General features: G+C 38.2%; 2 protein-coding genes and 1 long non-coding RNA gene across 3 annotated transcripts in view; 2 read left to right on the top strand and 1 right to left on the bottom strand.

Annotated features, from left to right (window-relative positions):
* LOC112487691 (uncharacterized) overlaps window positions 1-1,479 on the top strand; it is a 2,451-nt gene extending 972 nt beyond the window's left edge. The window contains exons 4-5 of the long non-coding RNA XR_003051008.1: window positions 531-757; window positions 1,347-1,479. This is a non-coding gene — a long non-coding RNA (uncharacterized LOC112487691). The remainder of the gene's footprint in view (window positions 1-530; window positions 758-1,346) is intronic.
* Window positions 1-4,675, bottom strand: part of nek4 (NIMA-related kinase 4) — a 6,850-nt gene extending 2,175 nt beyond the window's left edge. Inside the window, exons 1-11 of the mRNA XM_008320285.3 lie at window positions 4,300-4,675; window positions 3,086-3,352; window positions 2,811-3,008; window positions 2,630-2,737; window positions 2,308-2,462; window positions 2,068-2,212; window positions 1,176-1,838; window positions 1,042-1,092; window positions 881-964; window positions 621-794; window positions 69-139 (exon numbers count right to left, since the gene is read on the bottom strand). Coding sequence (XP_008318507.1) covers window positions 69-139; window positions 621-794; window positions 881-964; window positions 1,042-1,092; window positions 1,176-1,838; window positions 2,068-2,212; window positions 2,308-2,462; window positions 2,630-2,737; window positions 2,811-3,008; window positions 3,086-3,352; window positions 4,300-4,386 — 2,003 coding nt within the window. The 5' untranslated portion in view covers window positions 4,387-4,675. The remainder of the gene's footprint in view (window positions 1-68; window positions 140-620; window positions 795-880; window positions 965-1,041; window positions 1,093-1,175; window positions 1,839-2,067; window positions 2,213-2,307; window positions 2,463-2,629; window positions 2,738-2,810; window positions 3,009-3,085; window positions 3,353-4,299) is intronic.
* A 1,034-nt stretch (window positions 4,676-5,709) lies between these two features.
* The window catches only part of camk1b (calcium/calmodulin-dependent protein kinase Ib), a 25,906-nt gene continuing 10,227 nt past the window's right edge, over window positions 5,710-21,388 (top strand). The window contains exons 1-2 of the mRNA XM_008320286.3: window positions 5,710-6,141; window positions 13,040-13,153. Coding sequence (XP_008318508.1) covers window positions 13,068-13,153 — 86 coding nt within the window. The 5' untranslated portion in view covers window positions 5,710-6,141; window positions 13,040-13,067. The remainder of the gene's footprint in view (window positions 6,142-13,039; window positions 13,154-21,388) is intronic.

Raw genomic sequence — 21,388 nt, 5'->3', positions numbered from 1 at the left:
AAATATAAAAGATACCATTTAAATAAATACAATAATATTAAGCAAGTTAGCTTAAGTTGCTATCTAACTGGCTACCTGGATGACTGATGTCATTGGACTGTCTCAGCCTCCTCCTCTCTCTAGCAGACAAAGGACGGACCTGAAAGTAAAAATGTTAATGTAATTTTAATGTAAATTATAATGTAATTAGTCTTTTAAATTAACAATTCACCAGTGGATGTGCAAGTTAATGTGATTAAATAAAGTAAGGGGTAAAGTAGTTATTAGACATCTTGAGACTTAAATGGTTTAAGTCATGTGTTGGGTCACCAGCTGTACACACTATGAGTAATTTCTACATGCTGATAGTAGTTGTCTGATTGAAACTGGTGAGCTGCTCTGACGCTACATTTAAATTTAAATAGCTGATAATCAGCTGCTAGTATACAGGGTGCAGAGAAATTGTTTGCTTTAGTATTGCCTATTGAAGACATACTTTTCTTCCACATTTCCCATATGTTTGAAAGGAATGTTAGTCATTTATTTTTCAGATTTCCTAGGGTGGATGAGAACCCCTGACTTGGCAGCAGGTGGAGAAGTATTGACTGCACATGTTACAGTGAGAAGGTGAGCTTTCTAACCTGTGGCTGTGGAAGCAGTCCCTTCTTACAGAAGCTCGGGGATGAGGAGGCCTCAACCACATCTGTCTTCTTGCTCTTTGTGCTCCTCCTGTTCTTTCTTCGACCCTCTGTGATACTGCTCTCAGCAGGACAAGGAGGTAAAGGTCTGGGAGCAGCTACCTTGGACTTAAAAGTCTGAGATAGTTACGTTATTAATTTCCCTTACTATTAATAGTTATTAATATGGTAATTTCTTAAGGGAAAATAAACATTCTTCTTACTCTTGACACAGTAGGCTCTGATGAATATTGTGGTGGTGTTGGACTTGGGCTGGTCACACTTGAATTTTCCTCCAGGTCATGTTTCTAAAAAACATAAAACTTGTCATAATCTGAAAATTATTTTGTGTCAGTGGGTTTCCATTAGTGAGCATATTTCTTACCTGTGACGAAGGGAGCGGCTCTAACAGTTTATCAGTAGATTCTAATTTGTCCTGTGCAGAATGTAAATAAAACAAATATATAAAAACACAACGGCAGCAGCAGGAGAACTCAGCTCAAACCTATAAACACTTACTTGATTGTCTGAGGTGAACATCAGTTGTGCAGAATTGCCCTTAAAAACAGTAATGACTTCATTTTTATTGTGCAAATTAATTTCCTCACACCCTCCAGTGTTTTCTGTATTAAATTTCTGAGCAGTTTTCTTCTCAGCCATAGAAAAAACATCTCCTTTCTCCACTTCTAGTTTTGGGTTCTGCATGCCAGCCTCCTGTAGTAAGTCCATCGTGTCATCTCCAATAGACATCTGCTTCTCCCTGAAGATAGAAAATGTTTCCCCGGGCTTCGGCTCAATGTCCATCAGTTCATTGGCTGCCTGTCTGTCGTCTCCTCCTCGACTGCCAACACTTGATACTGGCCTCACAGGAAGTTTACCAGGGGACAGGGGCGGAGAAGGGTCTGGTTTCCCTCTTCTCTTGCCCTCTTTGTGCACACTGTGAGTCACATGATCATTAGCGGCCTGCTGCTGTGACAGGACTGAGGGGGTCTTCTTTTTCAACAACTCCTCATCCTCCCGTGGTGGGATGTCAATAGTGATGTTGCTGACAGTTGCCAGTGAGACGCAGCTTCCCTTCAGAGCTTCAGGTGAAGGAGGTTTTGTTGGTGGAATTATTTGGACTGGAGTGCTGTTGGGAACGCCGTTCCCAACTCTGACCTGCTGCAGTGGTTTGTCTTCTTTCTGAGGGATTAATGAATTTAACAAAACACTGATGACTGTTCATGTTGTGGACCTAAACAAATGGTTGACAAGGTTAAATGCATGTTTGATTATTTATTTGTAAACTCTTTATTTGAGGATGTGTTATGGACTCCTCTCTGACTATTGACCATGTTTACTTTGAACTCAATGACTTCTCTAAACAAGAGAAGTCATTGAGTTGTGCGACTTTTCAAAAATAGTTACATACCCTTTTACCCCTAGCAAGAGGTTCTCTCTGCGGACTTGGAGTCATTCTCTCAGGTTTTGACTGAACAGACACCACAGATGATTCACTGTTGGCTTTGGAATCGACAGTGGGATTTACAGCTTTCTTTCTCGACTTGGCAGTTTTCCTGTTGTAGAGCAAAAAAAAAAAAACACTAACTGAAATGTGTTTGCTTTGAACCAAATACAGGACACAGAAAAAAAAAAGATTAAGATGACTCACTCTTTGGTGGCTTCAAGAAACATGGCGATCTGTTTTTTGATGTAAGGTTGCCGCAGGATAACTTTGACATCAGGTCTGTCCTCAGGCCTTTTACACAACATGTTCTTGATCAACTCTCCCAGTTGGGGGTCATATCGACTGGGCATCTGTGGCAGCTGATAAAGGAGATTTGAAAGATTGTGAGACAAACATTTAATGAATGCATCAAGGAACTATTCTCTGTCCTGGATCTGTTTTTGACTGGAATTTATAAATATTACTGTTACAGACAATAATATATTGTCTAACTTATTTACATAAGTAGTTCAAGAGTAAGACTTACTTTCCCTTCTACGATTCGATAAACCAGTGAGTTCATATCCTTGGCATTGAATGCATGTTTCAGCGTGGACATTTCGTACACACAGCAGCCCAGGGCCCATACATCTGACTGAAGGAGAAAGAGAACATTCAGTTTTGTTGTAAAATCACTAACACAAATTCAGGGCTGAGAAACCAAATACCTTGTGGTTATAGGGTTTATTGGAGAAAAGCTCAGGACTCATGTAGTATGGAGTTCCTATGAGCGTGCTGGCCATATCATTCTGGTTCTCCAACACTCGGGCTATGCCGAGGTCTCCGACTTTGATGATGTTGGTTTTTGTCAGGAAGATGTTCTGAGTTTTCAGGTCTCGATGGAGAATATTCCTCTCGTGCAGATACTAAAAAAGTGACATGTTTTTTAAACAGGCTACATCCACGTTGAGATAGCAGGCGTCTTTTGGTGAACGAGACCTACCTGGAGCGCCATTGCTATCTGGACAAACCACTCCACCACCTGCCTCTCAGGCAGCAGTTCACCCTTCTGCTGTTTCAGTCTGTGATAGAGGTCACCACCTTCACAGAAACCCATCACAATGTACAGCTGGCGGTCATCTCCTTCCCAAGACTCTCGGTACGTCACAATGTTGGGATGTCTCAACTGAGACAGGAGCTGTGCCTCCTGCTCTGCAGCATGTCGCTCCCTCTTGGAGGAGGTGGTTAAATTCAGCTTCTTTATGACATACTAAAACACACACAGGAACTGAGCTGAGCTGTAACACAGGAGTTTGTATATTGTGTTTGAAGTTCATATGTGGAAGACAGTGTCATACCACATGTCATTCAATATGGTATGACTAAGCCCAGTAATAACACATAAGTTGGTTGTATTGTCTCAGCAAGGTCTCTCCCACAAAGATTTGACAACAAACTGGTGTTCATTAAACAGTGTTGTTTACGCTACTTCTGAGGAGAATATGTTTGATTATGTGTCTGAAGCAAACTTAGGACACATGATGCTGTCTTTCTTTAAAGTTTATATGATGTCCATCAGGGATAAACAAATCCTTTGGTCACAGAAATCTCACTGAAAAAGTGCCAGCTGCTGCCAAATCCATAGCATTAATCAAATAAAAAAAACTCAAACTGTGACCTAACCTGATGTGTGCAAGGAGCAAAGGACTGTGTGTACACTTAAATATACATATGTACTTAAATACACACACTGCATTTAAATGAATAAATCTTTGATGGACTTTGAACTCATATAATCGATACATTAAAGCAGGATGCTTCGTCTATCGTCTAAATTGTAGGATTAAAATGTGTTTTTATTGTTAGATTGTGTATTATGTGGTCGTCTGCCTTAAATAACGATTCTGTTATCGTTTAATCCAATTTAATATCCAACACATCTATCAGTTTATGACAATGTATAAACACTCAGCAACCATGTATTATACATCACCCATGCTTGCTTCGTTTTAAACACCTCATTGCGATTTGTAAAAGGAAAACCCTAACAACCCAAAGTATTGATGTATCTGTGAGCTTTAGCCGACTCCAGCTAACTTTTAGCTAATTCTGTAGGCAGTAAAACCGTGTTCTATTGTTATATAAATACCAATAACAGCATATTTAACAGTAAGGGGTACACATAAGGCGTGTGGAGTTTTTGTTTTGTTCACGTACCTGCTTTCTGTCCGATCTGTGTTTCACCAGGTTTACCTCTCCATAGCTGCCTTTCCCAACTACCATGAGGAAAGTGTAATTATTCATTCTTCACGCAGCTTTTCATTACGTGTATTTTACCACCGCGAAAGTAAACACAGAATCCATCGCATCCGTGGCATTTATTACTCGTATAAAAACATCACAGATGAGTTAAATGGAGTGAAAAAAGTTGACAGCGACGAGATTTTTCAACGCGCAAGAAATCAGCAGCGCAGACAGAGGAGCTTTGGTTTTTCATCGCTAGGCAACTGTCAGCTCACTGCTGACGACGATTAAAAGATGATAAGGCTGAAGCGAAATACAGCTGCACTCTAACCACAGCGACACCCAGCGTGTATTTCCAGTATTGTTGATATAGTTGCAAAACAAACTACTGTAAATAGGAATTGTGAAAAGTTCTAAAACTGTATAAATAACAAAATACGTTATTGAGTCCAGTTACTGTCACAAATTCCGACAATAAACTTCAAATGGTCGTTTCTCCTAATTTCCAAATTTCTAGTTAAAAGCCTATTTAGTATACACACTTCTAATCATTTATGTTTTTTTGACAATCGATGCATTAAAAAAGATTAAATTAGTGCAATAAAATATAATAAAGCAGATATATGGGGTTTAACACAGCCTATATTATTTTTGGAATAGCTAAATGAAAAGCCAGGTTAGTTTTCCGCACCATCTTTACAAATTCACTCAAGATTAATTGCACTTTTGAAATGATCAAACGCGGTCATTAATGTCGCTCAGCCTCGAATAGTGCGTCAGAAGTAGCAACGCTGATTTTACCGGACATGATAAAAAAAATCTTAATCGGCTCGTGTAATCCGTTAGATGGCGCACTAAACCACAGCATGCTGACACAGCAGAGTTTACATACGTCTTCTTGTCCGTTATATATGAAGGGCAGGATTACGGGTGGGGGAGAGGGTAAATCCCTATTGACTGCTATAGAAGAGTCCACATCCTGGATACATGCAGTCCACTTAGATGCTCACTATAGATTGACCGAACCTAAGTTTAAATTAAATATATATATCAGTTTGTATTCCACTGATGTGATCGTATCTGTTATCAGACTAATATATAATATGTGTAAATGACACAGTAATTGACACACAGTTTAAGTCATTATAAGAAGTAAAATATTATTATAATGGGAAGTGATTTAATTCAAAATCCCACTTGGTAAAAGAGTTTTTTGACCCATGTGTGTAAACTTAAATATGAATAAATTTATAAACATACATTTAAAAATGATTACAATACAAATGGAAAGATGTAACTAATGGCCTGCACCGATAGAAAACATACATTTAAAAAGATATATAAAAAAATCACTCAGCATGAAATTACATGGAAAATGAATGTAGGTCATTTTCTATCCATATTGTGCATTAGAAGGGATGCGAGGAAATTTCTAGATTTGTGTAAAGCTTGTAGAAATAATATTTAAACAAAAATATGATATACGAACTAAACGAAAAGCCGTAGTGTCTGCCTATGTTCTCACCTGCTCTCATCTTCAAGTAAACAGCGCTCGGGGTGTGTGAAGAGTAGCGACCAATAGCGTTGCAAAACAATTCACCTGGCCTCCACAGCTCGACCTGCGATTGGTGCGTCTCCCTAACTTCACTCTGATGACGTCAGGAAAAGCACTGTGCTTGTGAAGCTGCCAAGGAAGGACTCAGTGTGAGAGACCGCTCAGAGCTGAACACACACACCTACGCTCACTCACCCTACATGTGCGGACTGTGGCCGCTGAGAACCGAAGACTGGAGTACAGACACCGCCACATTTAAGGTAGGAGTCCGTGTGACACCTCGCATACCCTGGCCCACACATAATTCATGTTAGACTCCAGGTCATAAATGTCCGAGCGCAGTTTCCGTTGTGGGTGAGTTTGATAGCTCCGTCTTTGAAGCAGCGTTTCATATTTGTTTGACTTTCACTGCCTCTGGTTGTTCATTGCCTTACCATTTCAATATACGTTGCAAATGCATCCTCGTGGATATTTACTCTGATACCCTGTTGTTTTTTATGCTTTAAAATTTGTTTTTAAGGTTTCTGTGGGAGGGGCTGTAGCAGTGAGCTGGAACACCGTAATGATAAGATACTTTGTTTTACATGTAGACAGAAGCGCCTTTGTGTGTCTGTGTAACTGAAGCTGCGGTTTACAACGCTGGCCACTGAAATGTCACACTGTAGGTTATCTAGTCTCTATTTATATACATTACATATTTATACGTAGCACTTTCCTAGGCGCGAACACTGTTCAAAGCGCTTTAACAGTGACAAATACTGATCATATACAATATCCATTACACATGTCATACCCAGATGTGTGTAGGTCACCTTGCAGGACTAAAGTGTCAACCAGTAGTCTGTGATATACTCACTAATCAAGCCTTACGGTGGGTACATAGGTTATATATAAAGATACGTATAAGTCGATATAAATGTCTGTAAAACATGTCATAATCAGCCTATAGTCTTGTGACTAATGATGATTGAACACTCCATTTGATTGACAGCTAGAGGATCAAGTATGAGTCTAACCACATAAATCTGTGCTGTATAAGTCCCACATTCAGATGTTGGGAGTTTGATGCATTAAAGTATATTCTGTCATTTCATCCTTTGCCCGTCACACAGTGAACTAAAATACCCATGGTCAGTAAACAGAATATTTAATGACATCATTCGTCATGATTCAAAATTTCCACAATCTATTGATTGTTTTTATCCACGAGTCGGAGAGTGATGGAAAAACAAGTTGTCTCGTTAATCTTTTGTCAAACTAATGACCATCTGCAGCCATAGAAAACTGTGCTCCTTTTAGTGGCTAGTGTATTTATAGATTTGTTTTGTGTGTGTTCACTTTCCCATTTTTATTCCTGTCTTTTTTTCCCACTGTTTTCTCTCGCTCTCTTCCTCACAACCACATACACACACACATATCTGTGTATCTTTTATTTTAAAGATGTTGCATTGACTCCTATTTATTTTTACTGAACTTCAGTTTGACTCAGAACTCAGAACTCCTTACCCAGTACCAGGTAACGCTAACCTCAATCCCAGCCTTGATTCAATTTACAACTTCATCCTCACTTTAAACCAGGTTCTTCTTCCTCATTAGGGCAGGTTTGGTGTACACAAGGATTATAGGTCTTAAAAAGACTAGTAGCAATGCCAGAAATTCCATTAGGTAGGACACTGCACACACCCACACACACACACAAGGGTAATTCTGCTGATCAATTAATAGGCTCAATTGAAGAGGAGATTTGTTGTGCGTCATTGATGGCAACTGACCAATCCGACAGCTGAAAGAGCATAAAGGCACCAGTGTGGAAGACATTTGATAGCTGCTATTTGTTGGACCATTTTATGACTCTTGTAACTGTCCGGTTATAAATAAATACAAATGATATCCCAGAATACATCTGGTCTCTGAAGCGGTCTTTGTCCTGGTGTGTTTAAAATGTTTTATCGTTCCTTTTAAATTCTGTCCAACATTCGACATCAATTCCACTTTTATGAATAAATCACTTACAGTAGAAATGGCAGCTTTTTAGTCAAAAACTATCTCTGACAAGCTGACAAAAAGTTTTTTGTTTCTGTCTTTTCTTTCATTGTTTGTGTTCCCAGAGGTCTTAACTCCCAAAGTGTCACGTGTTAAAACACCTACAAACAGTCTTGTCACCATGTCTATGTGTATTTTTGTTTTTCTTCCGTTCATTGCACATCACAGGGATGGGAAATCAGTGAGTACGGTCACTCTGTCTCTTTCTTTTGACCTTTTTAAGGGTCATACGCTGCATGTCATCATTTTAGGATTGTGAGAATGGAGGTTTTGTTTTGTTTTTTTGCATTCATTTCATCACTCCTCTCCAACTTCTCCCTGAGTTCAATGCCCCTTGTCTGCTTCCACTGCTGGACGTGGAAGCTCTGTTCTAGTGTGATTTGCATGTCTGTCTCTTTTCCTTTAACCCCTAATGTGCTTCCTCGTCTCCTAAACCCCAGACACAGCACCCTCCATTTGGTCATTGTTAGGCAGTTTGTGACCATCCACTGTCCTTGTTGTTGAGACAGTGTGCTCAGCACCATCAGCCCTTCACATCACTGTGGACAGGTGCCATGGTAACGGCTGTATGGTGGATTCGGCACATTAAATTATTGTCACTGTGATTACTGTGATAGCAGAAAAAAAGCCTGTTTACAAAAGTATAGAATTCTACCTGTGATGTTTACCCTCATATTTTAATTATCACGATTTAAGGGCCAGTGAAATAACAAACATTAGTTAATTTAAAAAATATATTTTCCATTTTGTTAGTCCCAAAATTAGGTTATGTTGTGTCTTTGACCACAAAGAATGGCAACCTATTTATATAGTATGTCAAATTATATACTATATCTGGTCTTGAATCAAACCTCCTGGCATCATGTTGGAATGTGCAGTTTCAAAATGAGATTTAATCTCTGCCTACAGACGACGTAGCTTGACGTTTGTGCCACTGAAGTGCCTTGAATTCAATTTACTTGCATGTAGACATAGTGCCAACCTGATGAAAAACCAGTACAAGCAACAAAGTGGAGGCTGATGCATTCATACATTTGAAAACACTTTGATGTTTAATATAATCATGTCTCCACGCATGAATTTACATGAATCTCCATCAATCTACAACAGCCAAGGTGAGACGTTACAAACAAGCGTTTCACCACATTTTTTTTACATGTAACTGTTTTTCCAATTGCTTTCAAAAGTGTACTAATCTGTCTGACTAGTGTAAACACAATGATAGATCAAAAATATTTCTTTAAACAAATACAACACGGTGATATTCAAAAGTTAAAGCATTGGCTAACACTAGCTACAACACCCAGATGTCGACAGAAAAGCAGAAGTTTAAGATCACTAATCAGACCAGCTTTTTTCAAAAGCTAATAAACCTTTGTCTAAATCTCAGAGAAAAACAGACAAAAAAGATCCATTCTCCCCATAATCTGTTCTTTGCCTCCAAAGTAAAATTACATTTCATAAGTCTTTTACGATTGAGGGGCAAATGCATGTTATATCATTGCATCAGACTTAAACTCTGGTCAATGCTGCCTGCAGCCCTGGTTTAGTAACTTCCTTCCACTGAATTCCATTGTTTTTTGATAATACCTTTCAAGGAAAAAAAAGGATGATATCTGGTAATATATTTTGTTTGTTTTTGCAACCTCTACTACCTGCCTTGTTTACAATGCTGGTTACATTTTTCCACTTCAGATTGTTTTTTGATAATACCTTTCCAGGAAAAAAAAGGATGATATCTGGTAATGGATTTTTCAGTTTCAATTACTGAAAGAAACCTGTGTCAAGATGTACTCAGGAATTTAGTTACAGTCTACAATGTATTGTGTGTTTGTCCTTCTGTAGTAGTCCGTAGAGTTCAGATGCAGAGGCCAAGTCTAGACTTCCTCTGTGTATTTCCTCTTACTAAATGATGGTCTGTGTGGCTTTCTCCCTTATTTTGAAAGACCAACTACTTCCTTTTAAGTCGTCTGTTTTGAATGACATTGAAGCTGCTGCTAAGGAAGTTAAATACAATGGTTAAGATATGAATTTAAATGACACATAAGTTTGGCTGTTAATGCTTTACTATAGTATATAGGAAGTTTCTATCAGATTCCAGCAGGCGTTTTTAATATATCACGTCATTAGAGACGTACTACAAAAATATATATACTCTTACCTACGTCAACACTGCACAGCTACAGCATGTATTGATTTTAAAAATAAAATTAATACAAAAGACATAAAGCTACTTTTAGCGGTTACACCGTCTGTTAAGTCTGTGAACAAGAGTGTGTAGCAAAGGAGAAATAGAATCTAAACGTGCCAGTGGATCTGAAAGAACTGAATGTTGTCTTTTCTGAATTAGGAAAGAAGGTTTAGGAAACCTGGAATGCAATCCAGTGGGGAGCGTGCTGTAGTACTGCCCACTCTTGATGACATTGGGCGTTGGACCTCTGGTTCCACTTAATGTTGTTTTGTTAAACACAGACCAAAATCCCTGAAAGATTCCAGTTGGAACTGGAACTCAACCGGGGTCTATCTGAACTAAACAAAAACAAGTGTTTAGTTGTTTTTAGCCTTAGTCACTATAGGACAGGAGAAACCAGCTTGTAGCCTTGTTACAAATAACCCTGAACAAGAAAAAACATTTGGTTTGACAACTTAACTTTAGGAGCTACAAGACGTTCTTCAGTTAGCACTTCATCCTTAGTTACTCTGTGTGTGTGTGTGTGTGTGTATGTGTTCTCAATCAGTTGTTTACTATGTAGTTGTTACTGTAGGGAGACAGAATATTCATTAAAACAAAATTACGTTCGAAAATATCAGTCAATTCACAAATATTTAAAAATAAATGCTAAAAAGTATTTAGTTCAGTATTTTAATGTATAAGACTCTAATAGTTTATAAAGGTGCAGAGATGGACGTAGAGGGATGCTTTTACAGTATATATTAGGAATGCACTGAATATTTGACCATTGAAAAATAATTTTATCACAGTAAAAATGCAGTGGAAACAGGATGTTGTAATGATGCAAGCAAAAACGGCGGCCAGCGGGGGGTGATCTATTCAGATCATCTGCACTTCGTCGCAACTGTACTTAAACTATGTTATAAAGATCATTACTTCGATGTGACAATAAAGCAGTTTGCATGAGAAGTGATCCAGGCCGCGATGGATTTTGGCCAAGAACATCACTAGTATAGTAAGGCCGTTATGGTTCAGTTTCCCACATTTCTTTGGCTTCCTATTAAGATTGAGCATTAATTGCAGAGACCAACAATCCAAGTGACCAAAATAACTTCAATATTTGCTGCCAGTGACCATTAAATACTGAGGCGATTTACTCTCAGATACCATTACAGGTCCTTTAAGTTTCCATGACGACAAGTATGAAGTCAATTCCTAACATTATTAAAGGCAGCGGCAGCAGGAGCGCCGTCGGTGTGTGTCTGTGTGGACATTCGTGCCATGGCTTTTTCATGGATTGTCCTTTTTTATGTACAACAGCCACACTGATGTTCAAATTAAATTAATTAAATTGCAACTTCTTAGAATCACAAATTATATTAATGAGTTCATTAACATTTTTTATTTAAAAAAAGGTTTGAAAACCTTAATTCCTTTTTCCTCTGGATAAAGCAGATAAAATTAGCTCTGTGAACATAACTGTATGTTGCTTTGAAAATTGCTACACCTGACTCTTCAAAATATTAGAAAGGCCACTTGCATTTCTAATAAGCCCTTTAGTGCGTTGAACTGATGGTACAACCAGCATCACTGAACTAAGCAGCAAAATGTTGAACCTTGTCTTCTTTAACATAACGGCACATTGTACGGTCCAGAACATTGTGTTACATCTCATAGGCAGACTGTGAAGTTGCCAGGCAGGCAGCAGGGACAGAGGAGGAGGAGAGAGGCCCGCTGATATGAACGGGGCTATTTTGGTCTGCGTGGTCTGGAGTTATAGGCACTGCTTTCGTTTAGATGATGACAGCTGTGACAGCAGGGTCCTTAGTAATCATTCAGTGTTTTGAGGAAAAACATGAATAATGAAATTCTCTTAGGAAATAAGAAACTTCAAACTTAAAATACTATCTCATGCATTGTAATGGTAAAGAGCCAAGGACACTATCTGGTACTTTAAATGAAATATTTATAATAAATATCAACTATAGGTTAAAAAACGAGACATTTATTTATAAAGTTGTTAGAGTTTTACCTAAATAAAAAATAGATTGACTGCCCTACAGCAAGAAGGTCGGTGGTTTGAGTCCCATTTGTGCAAAAAAACAAGCAGGATTAAATGGATCAGAGATATGAATGTGACTTGTTGAAAAGTGAAATGTCCTGAACAAACCCTTTCCTGACCCAATGACTTCTGGGATTGGCTCCAGGTCATCCTGTGACCTTAAACAGATTGGGTGAATAAAATAAACATATTTAGAAATCCCTGGGTTTAAATTCACTTAAGTGTTTATCTAGCCTGAGGGTTTAAGTTAAATCATAACATGGTATGGAGTATGACTCCCCTAGGAGACATGCACTGACCAACATGTATAAACCCCAGCCCCCCCCCGACCCCCCCACCCTGGGTTGAGGCCTATCATTTGAACAAACATTGCATTAGAGGGTCACCTAATTTATTCTCATAACGTGTTTAAAGTTCTTTCAGTAGAGATACATTCAGCGTAGATAAAGAAAGTAACACATTGAGTGAGTAAAACATTGGGCTCCGGAGTGAGGGTGGACAAATCACATTGCACCAGTTGGAGTTGTATGGTGAGCAGTCAGCGTTCACTATTCTGCGGTACTTCCTCAATAATGTTGTGGTTAAGTCGTACTACTGCCTGATTTAAACAACGTAAGCCTATTTGTTTAAACTGGTGATACGGTGAGTGCGGTGATTCAGGTGCTGTGATTTATTTATTTACGTACCTCTCTTTATTCTGATTAATAATTATTTATTTGTATCATACAACATTGCTCCGAAACCTTATCTCAAATATTCCTAAACACTCAAAAATAATAAAGTTAGCTTTAATGTTTCACAGGAAATTCTTTCCTGCATGGTGGAAGGGTTGCTGTTGTACTAATATATCGTGCCTTTGTGTTCTGTTTCCCCTCGTTAGTTTCGTTTTTGACCGTAATAACAAGAAGATGCCACTGGGGGACGATTGCCATGACTGGAAAAAGAAAACCACGGACGTGAAGGAGAAATATGACTTCAAGGAGATCCTGGGAACGTAAGCAAAAAACTCTTCACATTGAAAAGATTTCAGTTTTTATTTTTATAAATTGCAACCTCAATTTTAAATGATACACATTTTGTTCTCTCTCTCTAAAGAAGTTTTTTGTTAAATCTGAGTCTCATCCAAGCTGTTTGTTCATGGGTAATTATTCAAATCTTTCAGTGATTTATTTTTGTCTATATGTAAATGAAAATGCATTTACAGGCTGTTGTTTGAGGCATTATTTCATCTCAGTGCTGTTTTACTGGACAGTAGATGGACACAATTTGTCACCTAAACATCAGGATCTGGTGAAAGCTTTAATCATCAGCTTCATACAACAACTCTGCCATAAATCCCCAGAGTTAGCAGTTCTTATTTGAACAGGGCCTCATAAGGAAAGGCAGTTCCAAGGAAAGTGGCTCTAACGACTTTACAGCCTCATAAAATACTTTAGATTTGAATCAACACTTGGCACAGTGTCATAACAAAGCAAACAAACAGTCAGAGTTATTGCTTCTTTTATGCGTTCTGTTTCTGGTTGTATTTGGTTTTATTAAGTGCATGAGTATTTCCATGTAAAGTGGAAACTGACGGACACTGTTAACTACATCAAACAAATTAGAAATCATTTATTTGATGTCTGTGTTGACTTGGTTCCCAACACACTGAGCACTGACATTTCTGAACCATTGCCAGGGTCAGATTTGGTCTTTAGTTCTATATGGTCCAGAGGCTGGGAGAAGGAGGTTCAGTCTGGTTTCTCCTTTAAATTAACTCTTTATCCTGCTCTAGGTTGTGTCCACGTAAACAATGATTAATTTCACAAGGAGGAATGTTTATCAAAGGTGTTTTAATGAAAGCACCTTTCACAAACACACACATCCTTGTTAGTCTAGGACTAAGCACGTGGGTCAAAATGACTGAGGTAACTTAACCTCAGTTTGTTTTCTGGGACTAAAAATCATTGGGACAATTAATTCCAGCATTTGTGTTAATTGCATTAACATGTACCAAGTCTTTGAATCTGTCACCATCATTCCGCTAGTTTCCCACCTGCTAACAGTTTTGTGCTATATTTGTTTATAGTGAGATCACCTCTGTTTCAGCCCATTGCTCTGCTGTTTGCCACATTTATTTGCCAGTGCAAGTTGTTGTCTTGGAGACACTTTCCATAATGGACTCAACCAGTCACTATGGAAACAAAATTTTTGATTTGCTATTAATAATCCAGCTCTGGGTAAACTGTGTAAGAGATAAACTTGCTCTTTTTGACTGAGAAACACTGTCTAAAAAGGCTGATGAGATACTAAACCTCATCGCAAATGTAGCAGTTTATAAAGTAGTGTTCATTATCATTTACTTGTCTTGTCTTGTCTCATCTGAATGTATATATTGCTTGTTTGGTGACTTTAATCAGACCTACACATTCAATGTTTCGTACAAGTTTGGCTTCACTGTTAATGAAGTATACAGTGGAGATCAAGCTGTTTCACAGCATAGTTACCAAAGCAGTTTTACATCTACTCTTTGCTACTCTCATATTGAACATTTTAGAACCATTCAGTGCCAACGAAGCGAGACCTGGGTAAGACAAAAAAAATGTTCTTAAAGAAAAGACAGGATCATGTGGATAATAGAGAAGGCCACTGACTTCACAGCTGAATGTCACCTTCTTAGCAGGAAATACTTGTTTCCAAAGTTATCTTTAGATTTCCTTGTAACTTCGTCCACGTCTATGGTATTGGTGCCTTGCCAATAAGCTTCGGCTAAATACTAGGTAATTTTTCCGTTTAAGGCTGCAGGGATCTATTGTTGTATTGTGTTATGTATTATGGCTTGGTCGATAGTCAATACAGCTGAGTTATTTCTCATTTTAAACATTTGGGAATTAAAACTTGCATGTCAGTGATGTCTCGTCTCTGGGTTTGTACCAAGGATCAACAGCTACAGCCACATGTCTGTGTAATTAAAACAGACAGGGATTAAAATTGCACCAACAGACAACAGTGCTCTGCCAGCTATTATAATCCTTGTACTGTTCCAGTTTCGGTTTCTAATTACTGTTACTTTTTCAAATCCTCTATTTACTCATCTATCATTCTGTGCTTCCTTAAAAAAAAACTACATCTTTACTCTAGAGATATTTTGACTGATAAAGCTGACTCTCAGAGTACTTTCAAAATTTGCTGTTATGTTCTAGCCAGTGAACAAAAGAGAGGAAGTGAGGTAGAGTGAATTGGGTAGAAAATGTAAAAACAGTGGAAAAAAAAAGTATTCCACATAAAAAAAAAACAACAGTGGCTTTTCTGGTGCTTCCCTTGGCTTTACTTCAAATATGGATTTGAACTGCCCCCCCCCCTTCCTCCCTGCATGTCCTGTTGTTAAAATGAGTGTTTTTGTTGTCATTTCCATTGAATTGTATTAAATTCTTAATTATCTAAGTATGAATTACTAGTAAACTGAGAATTACTGTTGTCAGACATTTAGTTTACACAGTATTTTACACACTAATGGTTTATCTCTATCCACCTCTCTGTGGCTTCTCTAACTGTTGTTTTTGACATTCCTGATATATAAAGGTTGACATTTTTAGCATCCAATTACTGGAAACATCCATGTCTCTTTTCTTCAGTTTGTTTTGTTTTACTTCTCTGTTCCCACACTCAGCACCCAGCACCACTGATGACAAATGGCTTTTTTTTTCTTCTGGCATTAAACGCTTGAACATGTTCCTATCCTGAAAACCCTGGACTTCTGTCGTTTAAAAAAACAAAAATTATACAGTTAAAGCACAGAAGGGATGAAACAGAAGGCTGTGTAATCAAGAAGTAATCATCCGAAATCATTATGACTAATGGATCGACCTCACTGTTTCTGTCACTCACATGGAGTGGTGACCCAGTAGTTCTGGTCATGTGATTATGGGTCACCATTGATCTGGACTGAAACAGGAAGAATGAGGGGGAGAGAGAGGGAGACACAGAGAGAGAGAGAATGAATGAAAGTACAAAAAGGGAAACTCTGTTGTGTCATGTAACTGAAGCTATGTTTCATTCTTCCGAGCAAATACATTTATTTTTATGATGCTATTTGTTTAAACTCATTGTTGTAGTTGGCTTCAAATATACTGGTCAAAAATGAAATTAGTTCTGACTAAGGCCGAATCAAATGTTTCATTATTACTTGAATTAAAATATACTGGTCAAAAATCAAATGTTTCATTATTACTTGAATTATGAACCATTTGATTCGTCCTTGTTGCGTTTTTTTGTGTGTGAAATGCAACCGTTCTTTAGACCACCTCTGCTTTATAAACCACTGTGACCCAAATTAGGGAGCATGGCTGTGATGTCATCTTGAAACAAATACATCATCAGGAAAATCTAAGTCTATGAAATCAGGAAGCAGACGATCGATTCCAAGAAATCAGACCTGTACATGGTACTCAAATGTCTCGCAAAAAAATCTAGTTTATTTTTTTTCTAGAAATGTACCCGCTAGTGTAGTAGTAGTGTAGTAAAGCATGTATTTAATGTAAAAAGTGAAGAAAATTCCTGAATTTCCCTCTTTTGAGGCAGCCAGCCCAGACATTGTTCTCTCAACATGTTTCAAGAACATCTGTTCAATAGTTTTTATAATCCGTCTTGCAAAGGGACCGACTGACGGATAAATCAATAAAATCATTTTGCTGGCAACAATCAGTAGAGTAACTGATTAGGAATTCACATTCAAAATGACAATGCAGTTCTCATGAGACGTTAAAGCCCTTTGAAAATGACAATTAAGACATGTTTTCAATCGAAGCCCAGATCATCCTCAGTCCTTCTGCTCAGCTCTGACCCAATTCATCTCTGCACCACTTAGCTTGAAACACACACACACACACATACACAGAGGGATGTACCCATTGCCTGTCCCACATAGTTTCTCCATTTTGCCCACAGCAGTAAAAATTCTCCTCTTATCAGTTTGAAGTACACGCTCAGCCTTATCATTTCCATCTTTACACAGTCTGTTCATTGTTGAGCTCCACATTAACATACATATCGGCCGGCCACGTTTTTTTATTATTTGAATATCTGGTCACACTGACCCATACAGCAACATGGTTTAGTTTGTAGTTTTTATTGAATAGTAAGAAAACCTTAAGGAGGTAAGAATTCTTATGAGAGAGAGAAAGAGAGAGAGGGTCAAACATTTGGTTTGATAGTTAAAAACCCCAGTGCACTGTGGTTTTCCAAACTAAATTTGAAATAATAGCTGTTGACCCCAAGGGTGGTTTAAGTAATTCCGCATTTAAACCTGTCTTCACAGTCACTTCCTCTGTGTTTCCTTCCACAGAGACAGAGAAAATGCAAAAACATGATCAGGACCCAGAATAGGCATCTTTTCTGGGGAAAACAAATTAGACCAGACTGTTTGCTTAGTCAAAGTCACATTTTTTAAGGCCTTGGGTCTTAATTAAGCTCTATCTTTTTTTTGTATAGCTAGAAAAAAATATTAGATTTGGTGGTGTTGATCTTTCTGTTTGGATGGCTCCCAGACCAAACGTGCCTTTTGATGCTTTCAGGGCCAGTATCACAGCCGGACATCTCTCAGCTTTGGTTGGACCAGATGGTCCTTCCTTATGTCTTTCCTTATGGTGCAACTACAGTGACCATTTTTGTAATCTGTTTTTATAACTTCTCCACCATTTTTCTCGGGAATGCTGATGGCATCACAGGTCATAGTTTGGAAATGCAAAGTGAAGGGAGGTTGTTCTGTTTTAAGAGTCTGTAAAGAATCTTGTGATTCGTTTGATAACGAACTTTAGCAACTGGTGTGGCCGTAGTCTGCATACCGCTGTGAACAACTGATTCACACCAATTCTTGTTTGTCAGAAACCAGATCAACTGTGCAAGTCTTTATTTTTAATAACACATTTATGTAAATACAATCTTTAATGATACATTTGTTAACAATCTGCATCCATTTAGGGTATAACTATGGATTATTTTGACCTTTATGACTGCTCCACCTGCTACTAAAACATTAGGGTGTCTTTGAAGGTTAAAAGTATAATACTGAAATAAAACTTAGTTAAAACGCAGCAGATGCTGTAAATATATTCAGCCAGACTACATTTATCCACAGTCCTTGTCGTTAGCTGCTCCATTGAGCTACACGGTAAATATAGTTGCGTGAAAGGCCTGCAGGAACAGTTGTGTTCCGTAACCATTGTTTTCAGGGGGAAACAAGCTGTTATTATATAGTTCCACTCTGCATTACTTCTGTAGTTACCTTTCAACACATTTTGATAAACACAATGTTATATACCTGAACTAAAAGTTAGTTCCACACAGACACGAATTTGAACTAAACATACAGTACCATTGCACGGGATACTGCAATACCGATACTGAAAAGTATAAAATAAAATATAAACACTTGTGTAAAATATTTGCTAAGATTTTAAAAACACAGCCTAATGTTTGGATGGTGACTCGTTGAAGTGTTTGTGTGTAGATGCATATGGTTGTGTTTGCATGGAAATCCTCTTCCTGGACATGTTTCTGGGTGGTGATAAGAACATCCTGTTAGAAACAGGAACAGCTCAGTAAACACACATGTTGAACTTCATCATCCAAATGAAGCATTTGTTGGTATTGGGCTCTCACTAAGCTCAGCACATGACTCTGAACCCGACATGATCTCATATCACAAATAAACATTTTTGTCATATGCCCTGCACTGACAACAGTTGTCTGCAGTGTAACCTTTCAGAGTGGCAGATCAGCTGGAGTTAATTCACTTCTTCAAAAGACAAGATACACAGTTAACTGGTCTACTCTAGTCCATTAAGAACAAACATACTAGCACAAACTATCATTCATAATCAAACAAATTATAACTTAAAGACACTTGTAGGTAAATACTAAGATTGTATAAATTTTGTCTGTAGCATAATGACAGGTTAATCAATGATATTCCTGCTTTTTCCTGCAGATGGGGACAAAAGGAAAAACTCAATTTGCACATGTTGATTATTTATTAAAAATAACTTGAATAAAAATATTTAAAATATATATATACAAAAATAACTAGAGGAGTACTGCTGAGCTCTGCTAGTCAGTTTTTGTAAATAAACATGTTTTTGATGGAGATTGTCGGTGCTAACAAGCAAAAGAAAAACTTTCAAAAGATGTTAACAGTGCCCCCTGCAGGGGAGGAAGAGGGCAGTAAAAGACTTGCTGCGGAGTGTATGATTGATAACCTTGTATAAGTTATGCAAACCTATAGAGAATTAAATATATCAACACAGATAAGGCATCATCAAATGCTTGATGCAGTTCCCAGATTTTCTCAGGGTTTGTGTGAACTAATAGTGACACCTCCCCAGAGACTCCCGGCCCCTCGGTGGATGCATGGAGAATGTCAACTAAATCCCCCCGATGCCGCAAAGGAATTTACAGCACTGACAGCCTCCTACACACGGCCGAATTCCTGTCATAAGTAATATCCTCTCTGTGGCAGTTTTATGTTCTTGTTGGGACGTTACCACAAGACCTCACTTCTGATTCTATCCTGTAAATAGTTTGACAAAGCAGACGAATCTGTTATCGTTGAGCATTGAAATGCAAATGTCGTCTTTGGACTTCAAACTTTGGACTTTGGACTTCTTGAGTCTAAAAACTCAAAAGAATCTTCCGCCTGTAATCTTTAGGGCTGTGGTAGAGGACAAACATTCAGACTCTCACCTAAGGTGAACTTCATTTCTTTATTCCTAACAACATGTTCTTTGACCAATGGGGATAATTAAATAATAGACTGCCTGGAGAAAAACTGCACATATTTGTAGAGAGTAGTGTACAAACCAACAAACGAGATGTTTTTGCTGTGGGGGAAGAACACCAACCAGATTTTCCACTGTACTTTCAGAATTCATTTATTCTTTCTAATAAAAAAAGTAATGTCAATCAGTAGATGTAGCATGTTTTGTCCCCATTTAAATATCCTTTGCGTGGTGGTTAGGGAGCTGGACCGAGGCGGGGGTACACTCTGGACAGGGCCAAATATGGAGACAAAGAACAATTCACATCCAGATTGATTTCTATGTTTTTTTGGATGTTTATGGTTAATGCTGGGTGAGGCTTTAGCACTTTTTCTCATGCCGCGACTTTGTATACCTAAATCTGTTCTTTGAGCTGCAGTCCGAATGCCTCCAGAGGCTGTGCACAAGGAATGAATGTGGAATATTCACAAAAGTCACTGTAGAAGTTTTGTTTCCAACCTCCAGTTTGAACTGCAGTTAGTATCTGATGGATCTCATGTAAGGAAACAGGAGAAACTCTGGATGTCATCACTGCATCTTTCATTCTCAAGTTTTTTTAAGAATAAGTGTTTCTACTCCACTCTGTTGATGATGATGATGATGATGATGATGATGATGGTGATGATGTTCCTTTTTACATTACTATGAAACTATAAAGTTGTATTTCTTTAGAAGCTTTTTAATGCGCGGCTGACTAAAAACTGACTCAACTTCACCTGCCCCTCCTTCAACTCTGTTTTCAGTGTTTACAGCGTTTATACAGAGTCATGATTTATACAGAGGCAGAGGCAGAGGTTGGAGGGTGGTCGGTTTACTGGCCCTTTAAACAGGGACTTTTCCAGCTCAAACTCCAAACTGACTTCCCTGCGTTCGTGGTAGGATCATGTGGTAGGATCTTGGGTTTTCTTTGAAACTTGGTTTTCACTGGTGCATAATACAATCAGCAAATGTTAGGATATAATTATAACCTATTTGTCTACTCAAACAGCAAGTGTGTTGTTCAGTATTACCAAGTATTTTCTTTAGTGTTTGTCCTCCCTCCATAAACATGTATTTAAATCTGTAAGCATTGTAAATAAATAGTTTTGGTTCCTGGTGGACCCGTGCCTGAGGGCGTGAATGTGGACAAACTGCTAACATCTATTTGTCAGTCTGTCTTCAGGATAATGACACAGTGGAGTGTGTATAGATGCAATTTGTCCGATAATGACGTGTGTGTATAGAGTGGAGTGGAGTGTGTATAGATGCAATTTGTCAATCATGAGGTTTTATTTGTATAGATGTAACATAGTTTAAACCAGAGGTGCCCAAACTACAGCCCGTGGGTAAGACACGGCCCGCTGGGCTTTCTGGTCCGGCCCACCAAACACTGGTACAACCTGTTTCATGCATTACAATGAATTGACTGTAATGTTTGTTAATGGCTAAATGGCAGC

Source organism: Cynoglossus semilaevis, chromosome 11 (genome assembly GCF_000523025.1).
Source record: "Cynoglossus semilaevis isolate Cse_v1.0 chromosome 11, Cse_v1.0, whole genome shotgun sequence".
Lineage (NCBI taxonomy): Eukaryota > Metazoa > Chordata > Actinopteri > Pleuronectiformes > Cynoglossidae > Cynoglossus > Cynoglossus semilaevis.
The sequence above is the reverse complement of the archived record's forward strand: the minus strand, read 5'-3'. Positions and strand labels throughout refer to the sequence as shown.